This window comes from Canis lupus, chromosome 27 (genome assembly GCF_011100685.1).
Source record: "Canis lupus familiaris isolate Mischka breed German Shepherd chromosome 27, alternate assembly UU_Cfam_GSD_1.0, whole genome shotgun sequence".
In the NCBI taxonomy this organism is placed as follows: domain Eukaryota; kingdom Metazoa; phylum Chordata; class Mammalia; order Carnivora; family Canidae; genus Canis; species Canis lupus.
Genome location: NC_049248.1, coordinates 40,059,191 through 40,074,119, shown reverse-complemented (window position 1 = coordinate 40,074,119; position 14,929 = coordinate 40,059,191). Strand labels below are relative to the sequence as shown.

The 14,929-nt window shown below is 42.2% G+C and overlaps 2 protein-coding genes across 2 annotated transcripts; one reads left to right on the top strand and one right to left on the bottom strand.

Annotated features, from left to right (window-relative positions):
- Positions 1 to 6,949: 6,949 nt before the first annotated feature.
- Positions 6,950 to 8,182, bottom strand: LOC119866380 (hsc70-interacting protein-like). The gene has a single exon (XM_038577489.1). The coding sequence runs from the start codon at positions 8,072 to 8,074 to the stop codon at positions 6,965 to 6,967; it is 1,110 nt and encodes a 369-aa protein (XP_038433417.1). The 5' UTR covers positions 8,075 to 8,182; the 3' UTR covers positions 6,950 to 6,964.
- A 5,655-nt stretch (positions 8,183 to 13,837) lies between these two features.
- LOC119866383 (olfactory receptor 10AD1-like) lies at positions 13,838 to 14,929 on the top strand. Its single transcript, XM_038577490.1, has one exon. It carries the CDS (start codon positions 14,061 to 14,063, stop codon positions 14,895 to 14,897), a length of 837 nt encoding a protein of 278 aa, XP_038433418.1. The 5' UTR covers positions 13,838 to 14,060; the 3' UTR covers positions 14,898 to 14,929.

Here is a 14,929-nt window from a genome sequence, read left to right as displayed (position 1 = left end):
GCCACTTAAATAGTATCCAAAATGTAAAGTACATAGGAATAACCCTAATGACAACAGGCAATCCTTCATGGAAAGATGCATATGATTCATGGACAGTCTCTAGAGAAAATCTAAACAAATGGAAATATACACAGACTTACGTCACATAGCATCAGTAAACAACTCCTTGCTCTAATGGCTCTGGAAATTATACCACTTTTGGACATCTCTTTTTTTGATTTACAAGTGACCCTTGAACAACACGGGTCTGAACTATGAAAAACCACTTACACATGGATTTTGTACAGTACAGTGCTCCAAATGTATTTCCTCTTCCTAGTGATTTTCATAATAAAATTTCCTTTCCTCTAGCTTGCTTTACTGTGCCAATACAATATATAATACATATAACACAAAATATGTGTTGATCAACTATTTATGTGATCAGTAAGGTTTCCAGTCAACAGTAGGCTTTTAGTTGTTAAGTTTTGGGGGAATTAAAGTTTTATGCAGATGTCTGCTGCCCAAAGGGCTGGTGCTTCTTACCCTTAGTTGTCCCAGGGTCAACCATAAATATTTTGTTACCTAAGTTGAATTGTGTATCATGCTTGGGTTGGAATTCTGTCAATAAAATGTTGTAGACAAGAGGTTATAAGGAAATGAGGAGACCAGCAAGCTTACTTCTAGCATATCAATTAATGTTATAGAAATAGCTATGTTTAAAGAACTTTACAAATTGGGGGGTTTTTTCGGGAATTTTTGGGTGGATATCTGAAGGAATCTCAGATACCTTGTACTGCAAAGATCAATATCCTGAAACTTAACTTTTGTGCTTTATGCTTTAAAAACATGCCTTCCTCCATCCTGAGTTATGTTACAGAAATGTCCCACTGAAATGAGTTTTTAATTTGAAAATGGTGGTGGAGGTATATAGTGGAGTGCGGAGAAAAACCCATCCTGCACATTTAGAATGAATCAATTTTATAGGAGTCCAGGCTCTCCAGGAGTAGAAAGATGAGTGGGGGATGTGAGGATGCCTGTCTCTTTTTTTTGATTGTACAGATTCTAATTCAGTGCTGAGCAGTCTGGATCTTAGAAGAGCAGTGGGTGGATCAGGAGGAAAAAAGTTCTGCAGATCTGAAGAAAGGAAGTGTGATCAGGGAGTGGTAGAGGACGCTGGTTAGGAGGGGAGCATGTTACCAAGGGGAGCATGTGACTGTGTGTTTACCACCCTATTGACATCATTTAAAAAGTTGACTGGAGCAGAGTGGGTACCCACCCAATGTTTATTATTCTGTTGAATGCAGCATAATGGTATGAAAAAGTATTTCACTGGGGACACAGGGAGCGCTGCCTACGTCATCAGAAACCCTGGCTAGAAAATGATTTCAAAATAAAATTGATAGATTAGAGTTAAAAGGCTTCAGGATTTGAAGCTGAGGACATGGGGATAATGATACTTCTGGGCCACTTTGTCTATCATATTATCAGGTCAATGGACCAGAACTTTTGTGGGAAAACCTGAGACTATTCTATACACCAGGCCACCTGCCATGGACATAGCCTCACAAGGGAGCATTGGAATGAACTGGTATGAGACTATCCCTGGAGATCCAGTTAGAATGGTAATACCTCACAGAAAATAGTTGTTGGCCTTATTATACTTGGCTCCTCACAGTAACCGGTTAGGATCTCACACCTGCCTGTGTGCATATATTCCTTACCACTGTAAACAAGCTTCTGGTTTGGAGCAGAATTCACTGCACCCTCACTCTGTGACTGTGGATCCCTCTTCCGGGCCTGAGATCAGCACAGCCAATGTCATCGTCTTCATGTACCAAAGCCCATGGAGAAGGTCAGTGAACGTGCTCACTTCTGCAGTGAAAGCTGACCCTGACTTGGTTGGCATCCTTCAGAGATTAATCCCCCTGGTTCCCTCAGTGACCACCTGTGTTCAGATGCCACCAAGGATCTGCACATGGAGGCCATGAAGGAGACTCCATTAACCTCCAGCTTGTCCATTTTTCCCTCTCTAGTTGCCTACCTCCGTCTCTGCTTTTCTAATTCTCTCCCGACTACTCTGTTCTCTGAATCACCCCCCTGAGCTTCCATCAGGCTCTCAGAGTCTGCCCAGCAGTGCTCATGCCTCTGGATGAGGGGCACGTGCCTTGCATGTGTCTGGTGGGGCCAGTCTGGTTTGCAAAGACCCGTCTGTAACTGATGCAGAGAGGGAGACAATCCAGAAGCTCAGTCTTTCATTTCCAGAACTTGAGGGAGCAGTACCTTAATACCTGGCTATTTGATTCTGATTCCAAATGACCAGGGAGCTATGCCTAGCCTGCCTAGTCACCCTCTCAGTCTCTTTTTCCACCTTTGGCTTTTCTCCTCATTTATTCTGTGCCATGATTTGGGTCCTTAGTTCTCTGTCTCCTGATGAGCTTCTCTCTGTCCCTTCCCTGCAGGGTCACCTATTCCTAACTTTTCCACATATACACCGTTTTATTTTTTTTTATTCTCTCTTTTTTTAATAAATTTATTTTTTATTGGTGTTCAATTTACCAACATACAGAATAACACCCAGTGTTCATCCCGTCAAGTGCCCCCCTCAGTGCCCGTCACCCACTCACCCCCACCCCCCGCCCTCCTCCCCTTCCACCACCCCTAGTTCGTTTCCCAGAGTTAGGAGTCTTTATGTCTGTCTCCCTTTCTGATATTTCCCACACATTTCTTCTCCCTTCCCTTATATTCCCTTTCACTATTATTTATATTCCCCAAATGAATGAGAACATATAATATTTGTCCTTCTCTGATTGACTTACTTCACTCAGCATAATACCCTCCAGTTCCATCCACGTTGATGCAAATAGTGGGTATTTGTCATTTCTAATGGCTGAGGAATATTCCATTGTATACATAAACCACATCTTCTTTATCCATTCATGTTTCTATGGACACCGAGTCTCCTTTCACAGTTTGGCTATTCTGGACATTGCTGCTATAAACATCAGGGTGCAGGTATCCCGGCGTTTCATTGCATCTGTATCTTTGGGGTAAATCCCCAACAGTGCAATTGCTGGTCATAGGGCAGGTCCATTTTTAACTCTTTGAGGAACCTCCACACAGTTTTCCAGAGTGGCCGCACCAGTTCATATTCCCACCAACAGTGTAAGAGGGTTCCCTTTTCTCCGCATCCTCTCCAACATTTGTGGTTTCCTGCCTTGTTAATTTTCCCCATTCTCACTGGTGTGAGGTGGTGTCTCATTGTGGTTTTGATTTGTATTTCCCTGATGGCAAGTGATGCAGAGCATTTTCTCATGTGCTTGTTGGCCATGTCTATGTCTTCTTCTGTGAGATTTCTCTTCATGTCTTTTGCCCATTTCATGATTGGATTGTTTGTTTCTTTGGTGTTGAGTTTAAGAAGTTCTTTATAGATCTTGGAAACTAGCCCTTTATCTGATACGTCATTTGCAAATATCTTCTTCCATTCTGTAGGTTGTCTTTTAGTTTTGTTGACTGTATCGTTTGCTGTGCAAAAGCTTCTCATCTTGATGAAGTCCCAATAGTTCATTTTTGCCTTTGTTTCTTTTGCCTTCATGGATGTATCTTGCAAGAAGTTACTGTGGCCGAGTTCAAAAAGGGTGTTGCCTGTGTTCTCCTCTAGGATATTGATGGAATCTTGTCTCACATTTAGATCTTTCATCCATTTTGAGTTTATCCTTGTGTATGGTGAAAGAGAATGGTCTAGTTTCATTCTTCTGCATGTGGATGTCCAATTTTCCCAGCACCATTGATTGAAGAGACTGTCTTTCTTCCAATGGATAGTCTTTCCTCCTTTATTGAATATTAGTTGACCATAAAGTTCAGGGTCCACTTCTGGGTTCTCTATTCTGTTCCATTGATCTATGTGTCTGTTTTTGTGCCAGTACCACACTGTCTTGATGACCACAGCTTTGTAGTACAATCTGAAATCTGGCATTGTGATCCCCCAGAAAACCCAAAAGCCTCCACCCCAAGATTGCTGGAACTCATACAGCAATTTGGCAGTGTGGCAGGATATAAAATCAATGCCCAGAAGTCAGTGGCATTTCTATACATTAACAATGAGACTGAAGAAAGAGAAATTAAGGAGTCAATCCCATTTACAATTGCACCCAAAAGCATAAGATACCTAGGAATAAACCTAACCAAAGAGGTAAAGGATCTATACCCTAAAAACTATAGAACACTTCTGAAAGAAATTGAGGAAGACACAAAGAGATGGAAAAATATTCCATGCTCATGGATTGGCAGAATTAATATTGTGAAAATGTCAATGTAACCCAGGGCAATTTACACGTTTAATGCAATCTCTATCAAAATACCATGGACTTTCTTCAGAGAGTTAGAACAAATTATTTTAAGATTTGTGTGGAATCAGAAAAGACCCCAAATAGCCAGGGGAATTGTATACACCGTTTTATGACATGTGAAAACTTTTCCTAGTTCCTTCTCTCTATTGCAGTCTCTCTAGTTCTCTCTTTGGCTTTAACTTTTCTCCTTTTTTGTTTGGTGTGGGTGGGATCTCTCTACTATGTCTAGGACTACTTTTTCTCATTTCTTTCTTCTCTCGATCCTTCCGCTTGGTGTTTGTGAAAGTGGGTATTTTCTACTTACCTGGTATTTTGCTTTCTTGTTCCCTGGAGAAAGAGAGGTTGAAAAGTGATTCAAGGATGATCCTCCCTTAGTGATTGTGCTCCAGAGCTTGAGGCTGATGTTTTTGCTATGTTTCTGTAAGCCAGATTAAGAGTAAATGGGACTCAAATATTTGGGGGTTAAAACTGAGTTAGATGGAAAGATCTTCCTGACAGAGAGAGGCAGTAACCATTAGGAATAAGGAGATCCTCCTCTTTCTCTTGGTTTCTGTACTTGGGAAGCTGGCCAGATGTTTACAGTAGTCCTTCCACATGTGAAGTGAAACCACAGAGAGAGGGAGAAGAAACAGAGATCACATCTAATGTTTTTTAATGTGCAATACATGGCAACCTCTAATTACATGTTATTTTAGCTAATCCTTATTTTATAGGAGAAAAAACTTGTGACTCAGCTAGCCAACTGCACATTATAATGACAATGTCAAGTTTGAATTTCAGGTATGCTTGCCTCTATAGTCCCTGTCCTTAGCCTCTTAGCCTCACTGCTTCCCTATAAGGTGAGATACCAGGTTCCAGATATTTGTTGAGTGTCTAAATATATAGGTATTCACCTTCTAAAATCATCCATTTGTTAGTCTAGGAATCTTTCTGTGCTTCAGCTTTTTTCTCTTCTATCAGTATGCACTTCTCTCCCTCTTTCTCTCTCTCTCACGATCTCTCATTTTTTTCTCTTTCTTCTCTAAGCTCCTTAGAGTCATTCCAGATTTCTTTCTCGAAATTTACAATGGAAATTAGCTGAGATTCACTAATACCACAGAACAGCTGAAATTATCTAATCTTCCCATGTTGAATAATTCTTGATTACTAAAGTCTCCAATTTCTTATTCATCCCGCTTTGGACATACACTCATTCAGAGGAAGATCATTAGGCATACCTTTGCATATCATTTCCTTTCTCCTTCCCTTGGTTTTTTGGTTGTTTTACTCTTTAAGTTTCCATATGGCAGGTGACTGCATTAAGGGAAAAGAGCAACACGTGTAGTCTGGTTTCACTATAGGTTCTAATGGGACAGTAAGTTCACATTAGGGCTCAGATAGTGAATGGAGAAGGCCAAGGAAGAGCAAGTCCTATGGGATGGAGACAGGCAACATATGAAGTTAGAACTTCAGCTATGATATGAAATTGAGGTTATTTTTGGTAATTCCATTATTTATGGTGTCTCCCATTAGTTCAGATCAATAGGAAGGATCTTCTGGGAGAGCATGTAACCTACATTTACCTTTTGCACATCACAGGAATCTAGCCCATCACAAACACCTGCCATGCTCAGCATTGGCACATGCATAACACGTGTTGGCCAGGCCAGGCCATTGTCACGGACTGCAGGCACTCCAGAGGGCCTCAGGTTCAGAGATATAGGGAGAGATAGAAGTGTATCCAGGAGCAAATAGGTAGCTGAACCAAAAAGAAGGCAGAAGACTAAAAAACAATGAGAGAATTTAGAACATTTCTACAATTTACCTCAATGGGCTAAATCTCTGTTGTGGGCCAGTTATGACCATACCCAGTGAGGAGCAAAGAGACTACTCAGTGTCCATCTCACTTAAGAAAAAGAGATATTGGAATGGACTTAAAATAGATAACAGGGGAAATGGTAGGTCTATAGAAACACTTCTGCAGTGAGTTTGTAAGACATTGACATGGGTTGCTAAGTTGTAACAGAGTTGCCAGCAGAAGAAGCCTCCAGGGACTCTCAGTGATGATTGGTTGTCCTTCCTTAGAAATCATTTACATCTGTCTTCCACATGCCTTCTCAACCATGCATCCATATGCTTTGGTCTGTACAACTTTGTTAGGTCCTCCATGGCAAAAATCTGTTACCCGTTGCCTTCTAATTTTATTCCTAAATTCCTCGAAGTTCATACACATGTGTTAGTGAAAATCATGGCATTCCAAAGTTACCTCTCAAATCTGAAAATCTTCAAAACTGCCACAATTACACAGCATTCTGAATAATGTGTAAATTCAGAAGGAAAACCAAGGATATCTTTCTGGCCGTGTAAGGATTTGTTTCAATCTTTCTTTTTTTTTAATGTTTTTAAATATTTTTAAGGTTTAAAAAGTGTTTAAAGTTTGTAATTCCTAGTAGGAAAACATTATCTGAATGAATACCCTAATGACAAACCACTGTAGAATGTTTCAGTTGCATGTGGGGCAGAGGGGTAGGGATTCTCTTCACAGCACCCCAGCTTTCTTCTTGAGAAGGTCAGAGGTACACTGGTTTGTATTATTGGGACATCCATTAGGTGATCGAAGTTGCTTTTCTTTCAGCAAGGGCTTTGTCAGAAGGGCATTATACTTGACCTCCAAATTTGGCTGACAATTTACTGATGAGTTTCATAACCTTTGGGTTGCTCTGATATTTTGACATATTTGCTGGGTTCTGGGCTACATCCTGGAAGGCCACCATAACTTCTGGATCCTGCATGGCTGCAAGAACCTCTGGGTCACTAAGAATTTCATTGAGCCCAGGCATTCCTGCCATTCCAGGCATCCCCCCTGCCATTCCAGGCATTCCTCCAGGAAAATTACTAGGCATTCCCCCTGGAAAGCCACCTGGGAAAGAGCCATACTGAGCTCCTGATTGTCGTCTGGCTTCTTCCTCCCTCTGGGCTCTTTCATGTTCTTCCCGAGCCTTCTTAACCCTTTCTATTCTTTCTCTGATCTCTTGCTCTTCACGTTTTCGTTCATACTTCCTCCGATGTTCAGCAATTTTCTGGGCCCTGGGTTGAACTTCTTTCAGCATTGCACTAGCATCTTCATCATAATCCAGTTTACAAGCAAGGGCAAGATCATGTGCTGCTTCTTCCCAATGACCCAGAAGTCTGTGTGCTTTCCCTCGCCACTTGTAAGGCTGCGCTGAATCAGGATTTATTTCGATAGCTCTGTCACAGTCTCGAATGGCAACATTTGGCTTCTGTAATTTGATGAAGACACTGGCTCTTTTGGCATACAAAATGGCTAAGCGAGGATTTAGTTTGATGGCATCTGTGAACAAGTCAATGGCTTTCTGTAGTTCACCATCATTTAGGGCATCAATGGCAGCCACTTTTTTATCATTTGCCTGATCCATCATTTCCTCGGTTATCTCTACATTTTCATCTCCCATTTCTTGAGGGGCATCAGTATCTGGTTCAATTACACCTTCATTGTCAATTTCTAGATCACTTTCCTCACTTGATGGTTCGTCTGTCTTTATGTTTTCCTCCGCCTTCTTACTATCTGTTTTTTCTTCCTTGACATTGTCTTCTGATTTAGTTTTATGAGTAGCAGGTGGTATTTTACCCCCCATGCTCTCCACCCACTCCCGCAGGAAACGCATTTCCTCGGTGTGCAGAACGCTCGGATCCTGCTTACACATTTTCACGAAGGCCCGAAGCTCGCTCACTTTGTGGGGGTCCATGATCCAGAGGCGCTGGCGGGCGGCGGGCGGCAGGCGCGGCGAGGCTGCGGCCGGGTTCCAGGCGCGGGTACTAGCCCAGCGTGACCGTGTGGAAGGGGGCGGCGACCGCGAAGCCTGTGTCAATCTTTCTAATGATGGAGCTGATGCAGTAGGATGCAGAGTAAGGCCCGGCAGACAATGGTTCTCACTTACGAGGTCTTTCTAATTTCACTTTTTGCTCCTGGTGAACAGGCTCACTGTAGTTTACTGTCTCCAATATTTCTGATGTGAGACCCCACCTAGCTAGATACAACTACTTGGTTCTCTCCCTCCGCAGATAGGTGGCAAAATCTTCCAAACAACTCTAAGTTGTGCATCTTCCTGATCTCTGGTTGTGGATGTCTCACTAACAAAGAGCTCTATAGATCCTGGTTGCCGTTCCTTTTAGCAAGGCCAAATCCAGGGTTCACCCTCATTTCTTTCTAGAGGTTTTCATCATGTCTATAATTTTGAAAGATTAATAGGCCTCCTTTTGCTTTTTCAAATCTGATTTCTAAATCATCATTGTCCCTGTTAGTTAGAAATTGATTACCCCCTTTACAGTGAACCTTACCTTGTCTGAGCTGGAATCAGGAGGGTGGATGCCATTGCCTTCTTCCTGAGGGATGCCTGTTGATCTAATCTTATTTTATTAGGAGATTTTTCAGCCTGGCTCTTAGCTCTCAGTCTTGAGAAGCAATAGAAATCTTCACTCAATTTTCAAAGAACCCCCTTGAGTTAACACTTTTTATTTGGTCTTGTAAAAGCAGGGTTTTGTCAAATAGAGAAAATGTGTGTCAAGAGACACAATAATTCCAGAAAGAGGGACTAGTTTACACAGAGACCTGGAGGTCAAGAAACTATGGTGTTTGTGGGGGAATGTGAGCTGTGGCTGGAATTCAGGGTGTCTGTAGGAGAGTAGGGAAAATTGAATATTATTGGGACTTAATATATTATGGAGGTTAGAAAGAGGAGAGTGGAAGGTGACTTTGTGGTTTTTGATTTAGGTTACTAAGAGTTCAAATAATACCATTAAATAAGAAAGGAGTTTAGGAGGAGGAACCATGGATCCTCCTGGGGACACTGATAACTATGCAGGCTGGTTTCTATCCTTTGTCTTTGTACTGGACCAAGTCTAAACCAGACCTGACATACTGGAACTTTCATTGAAATAGTCTCAAAAACCTACAGAGCAGGAAACTACACCCCTGAGGCACTTGTATCATTGTTTAAAAGCCCTGTGGGACAGAAAATTCCTCTAACTACCATTTCTGCTTGTCCTAAACTTGAATGAAACAAAACCACTGATCACCATAGAGGTTTTCCCTCAGCAAACTACCTCAACTGCACTGAAGCTCCTTTTTTTTATATATATATATATCTGCCACCTCCTCCTTCCTCTCCCAATATAAAAATATTGGCATTCTCTCTAGGTAATATCTGGTGGTTCACAGGGCCAGAAGTACCGCTTCCGTGGTAATTTAGAATGTCATTTTCTGAACTTATATCATAAATATGCTATTTAATTAGGTATCTTCTTGTACCCTCCTACCCACCCCAACCCTTTTCTGTATATTTTTAGGTCTGTTAATTCTCCTTTTAATTATGAGGTCAAGATTGGACTATAGGTGTAGGGGATAGCAACAGGAGGATTTTCACTTCCTTTTAGCATTTTAGGCCCTAGGACACTAAGTGACCCACGGGGGGGGAAAAAAAAACTTACCATGTGGTCAACCCCAGCAGGAGCTAGGAGCCCTCCAACATAAGGGCTGGAAGCCAAAACTCAAGCAAGTAATAAAATGTTTGTGTGGACTTTTTTTTGAGACCTCTTAGTGATAATATATTAAGTGGCTACTAGTGGTAGAGTTGAGTGCTCAACCATGTCTCAGCCACTCTCCTTGGAGACACTTTTGAGGAAATAAGCAATGTAGCAAGATGACAGAAAACTTTCACTTTCAGTCTAAAGAAGAGAAGTCTTAGTGACTTCAAATATCTAGATGACAAGATTCTTACCCTCTGTGGGTTCCAGTTGCTGTTGAGAAGTTGATTAGCCTATGAGCTCTCCAAAAAAAATGCTGTCATGCACACATGTTTTGGCACAACATCTCTGAGATGCATGGACACCCTGAATCAGACTTTGTTCTTTGTATTCCTATGATCGTGTAATATACTTTTCTCTCCCTTAACTCACCAGCGTTGTGCTTTGAGCATTCAGCATATGTGTAACAGCAGAACTTTCCCTCTCAGGATCATCTCAGACATCATTGTGACTCATAGGTTTCTTGTCATTTTAACCAAAGCTCTATCACGTCTTTCTTTGAATTTTATTTCCATATATGTGATTATGCTACTGCTAATACCATTAGGGATTTTGAGGGGTCCAGCAAATAACACTGCTCTTCCCACCTGGTTCTGAATCATCTGAGCAATGAGACAGGTTGCAGGTGGAGGCTAAAACAGCACCTTTATTTTAACAAAGCAGACATTGGGTTTCCTAATCCAGAAGCAGAGAATGAAACAGACAAACCTATTCCCCTGTAACTGACACGACTGTACAACCACAAAGTCTCCCTAACCAGGGGTAGAGTCTGCTCTGGAGAAGGCCACTCACTCCCAAGGGTAAAGTGACCTCAAGAAAGGGACAGAAAACTCGTGCTTGGTTTCTCCTTCTCGAATCACGAATTCAGTAAGCCACTCCACTCCCCATGGGAGGATGTGAATGACGAAGAATAAGGTCAAGCATGTTATGTTATCACAGTTTCAGCCATGTGAAAGGAAACATCGGGAATATGGAAGAACTTATTCCTTCCCTACCCACCCCTAACAGTATTAGCATTGTATTCTTACCCCATTAAGTCTATGATTAACCATAAGGGGTAAGACACATAAATAGTCCTACGTCCACCATCCCTATTGGCTGCTCCTCCAACACAAATCACTGCTCTGCAGAAAGGCTCTTGGAATTTTTGTAAAGTTGTATCTTGCTTGCAAGTAGTTCTAAAAGGAATCAGAACAGTATGTGTAATCATTCTGAAGCCAATCTGGACCCACAGCTGAAAACTTCCTCCCTGTTCCTCTCTCCTTGCCGAACTCTGCTCAACTGCATTGCCAACATAACTTACCAGAGGTTCTTTGATTAGATTAGATAAAATAATTAAATTACAATAAAAACTCATGGCATGTGTGAAATATTTAATAAACTAGTATGAATTTAAATGAGATTACACACCCTAGACTCTTTAAACAAGAAACCCAAAGGTTATGGGTGGTTATTTATCTTATATCTATACCCTTGGCAGAAGAAATCCCATAATCGTCTTCTGGTTTATCAGCGAAATCTCACAAATCTTTCTAAAAGTAGAGAGACACCAATTTACATATTACTACGGCCATTATTAAGACCACCAACAAAATGATATTTTAGAGATTCACCATTAGTTTTAGACCACTTATCAACAATTTCTGATTTCTAGTTTCAGAAAATTCTGTTTTGGAAAAAACTACAAGAATAAGTTTTTATGTTTTATAATAATAAGGGATTGTCTATAGCTAAAGGAATATGATTTTTTGTTATTTTCTTGCTGGTGATTCCTCAAGTAACAATTAAGAGAGCATGTGATTTTTCAAGTCAAGTTGCTAAAACTCAGCACTGGGATAGAACTAAAGGTACTGAGAAGGTAAAAACATACAGTATGAACAGTGGGAGCAACTATGTTTATTAATAAGTGGAATATGTGACAGTTAAAGTGCAGTACATATGCAACATAGAGGGATTTTTAAGTGAACATTCATCATCTACATTATGAATGTCAAAGAACTGACGTGGTACCACCACAACTACCTTCCAGAGTGGACCAGCAGATCAGACCATCCTCCGTGGACCAGTTTTTCTTCAGACACCATGAGATTTTCTCTATTATTTGCTGCAGTGATTCAGTGATAAACATCATCACCAGCCAACCCACAGAATGAGGTAGGATGTGATTTTCAAGTCCTTGTCCTATTTATTTATACAAATGCTTGGCTGATTAACCCCGGTATTTACCAGGGTTCTAGATGCTACTTCTCACCAGGTATTCTTTCTGGTACAATCAACCACGATAAGCATTTATATACTACTATAGATCCTCGGGCCTTCTTAGGTTGAGCTTCAGTGTCTTCTTGGACAGGTCCCAGGCTTGTCTGGAGCATAGCTCACTGCTTTCCCTTGCCCAGACTCTGACCTCAGCCACAACATGTCCACTGGTCCCAGGATCCCAAGCCACTTTTCGGGTTAAACATTGCCCTAAGACCCTTCCTGTCCTCTCTCACCCCTGAAGAGGAGTTCTAGGGACAAGTTCTAAGGGAACATCCCAAAGTACGGGTGATGGGAACTGCCTACTGCCTTGACATATCAGGAATCACCTAGAGGGAATCCAAAGCAGAAAAGAGTGGCAGTAATGGGGTAGGTCTGTTCTAAAATTAAGATAGACAACATGAGATATTTAAAGAGACAGAGAAGGAAGGGGAGTCCAACCAGAGGTCACTGTATGGCAGACACCTACACCAAATATGAGAAAGGGAGAAGGGAGAAGAAAACAGTGAGAAGTGGAAGTGCAAAAAGGAGGGGGAAAGACTAATATACGGGTAGAGTAAGAACGTGTGGGAAAAGGCCTGAGAGAAAAGAAAATGAAGAAGAGTGGTTGGCAGAACCGAAGGCTAAGAAGGAATATACTAACCATCTATAAGAATCTGAGAGTGGAAGGGATCTCTCTATCCTAACTCAGAGACAAGTTGAAAAGTGCAAGAGAGATTAAACATGAACATGATGACTTCCTAAAAGTTGCAATAATGAGAAAAGAACATGAGAATTCTGAACACTCATTCTCTGATGATGGGAAAAGAACAAGACTTATCCTGGAAGCAAACAGACAGATCAGTTTTGTGAAGGTCCATTCCAGAAATGCTGTATTTGTGTCCCACTCATACCTTCCCTTGTCTCAGAGCAATGGTTGCATCCTTTGCACCCAACGGTGCATAGCCCTATATTCCAACCTCTGTAGGAAACTGCCTCTCATTAGGAAAGCATGCAAGAGCTCAGAACTAGGCCCCATCTCCCGCATGCACAGCATGGGTGGTGGATGCAGCAGCAACAACCACTGGGAGAGAGAGTCTGGAAAGAGAGTGGATGACTCTCTTTCCAGAGATTTGCAAATCATTCTCAGCTAAGGGGTAAGCATGGATGTTTCCAGAGATTTGCAAATCATTCTCACCTAAGGGGCAATGCTGAAGGGGAGAATGTTATTGTTTCCTCTGAAACTTCAACCCATTCATCATTTCAAATACATACAGTAAGGCTGAGCACTTTTTCTCTTCTAGGAAAATACATCTGTAAACATCTCCCAAATATGATCTTCTATAAGCTAACAGCCAGCATGCGGTTCCCTCAAATACTCCATTCCTCACTTTCTTAAACTTTCTTAAACTTTCCTCATTTGCCATGAGTACCAGGTCCAACCATCTTAGCTTTGCACCTCTGAACACATTTTGGAGAGTGGCTAATCCTTCAGTGTTTACAGCCCTGGGGCAGATGTGGTACTTCATTTAAGGCCTGCCCAAATCAGAATAAAGTGTAACTATCGCTTCCTCAGTTTTGATGTTACAATTCCATGTATGCCGCCTGTGGTGACCCTGGTATCCTCACTGCCCCACAACATTTCCAATTACATGTATTCCTAAAGTTCTAAAACATTTACCACCACTCATTATTCTTTTATAGCTGGGTCTCTGGGCTCAAGTGAGTACCTTACATTCCCTACAAACTATCTCACCTGTGCTTTCCTGTCCTCCCTCCTCAAGCAGGTCCAAGACAGTGGACCTAAGGAATGGCAGCACAGTAACAGAGTTCATCCTCGTGGGCTTTGAGCAGAGCTCCTCTTCCACTCGGGCATTACTCTTTGCTCTCTTCCTAGCCCTCTACAGCCTTGCCATGGCCATGAATGGCCTCATCATCTTCATCACCTGGACAGACCCCAGGCTCAACAGCCCCATGTACTTCTTCCTTGGCCACCTGTCCTTCCTGGATGTCTGCTTCATCACCACCACTATCCCGCAGATGCTGATCCACTTGGTGGTCAAGAACCACATTGTCTCTTTTGTCTCTTGCTTGACCCAGATGTACTTGGTCTTCTGTGTGGGTGTGGCTGAGTGCATCCTCTTGGCTTTTATGGCCTATGACCGTTATGTTGCTATCTGCCACCCACTCAGCTATGCCCAGATCATGAGCCAGCAGGTCTGTGTGAAGCTGGTGAGTACTGCCTGGCTCTTTGGGCTGATCAATGGCATCTTTCTTGAGTATATGTCATTCCGGAATCCCTTCTGTAGAGACAACCACATAGAGAACTTCTTCTGTGAGGCCCCCATAGTGATTGCCCTGTCTTGTGGAGACACCCGGTTTAGTCTGAGGATGATCTTTGTCGATGCCATTTTGGTGCTGCTCAGCCCCATGGTGCTCATTGTCATCTCCTATGCCCGCATCCTGGCCTCCATCCTTGGCAGAGCCTCCTCCTCAGGTCGAGGGAAGACCTTCTCTACTTGTGCCTCCCATCTGACTGTGGTCCTCCTTCTGTATACCTCTGCCATGTTCTCTTACATGAACCCTCGCAGCACACATGGCCCTGACAAAGACAAGCCTTTCTCCCTCCTCTACACCATCATCACCCCCATGTGCAACCCCATCATCTATAGTTTTCGAAACAAAGAAATGTTGGGAGCCATGGTGAGGGCCCTTGGGAGGATCAGCCTGGCCCAGGATGAGTCTGTCTAGTAGGATACCTTTAGGAAGAGAAGTTCCTTCCC

Bases quoted from the DNA above. Each gene is read 5' to 3' on its own strand.
- LOC119866383 (XM_038577490.1), top strand. From the start codon at position 14,061: ATGGCCATGAATGGCCTCATCATCTTCATCACCTGGACAGACCCCAGG.
- LOC119866380 (XM_038577489.1), bottom strand. From the start codon at position 8,074: ATGGACCCCCACAAAGTGAGCGAGCTTCGGGCCTTCGTGAAAATGTGT.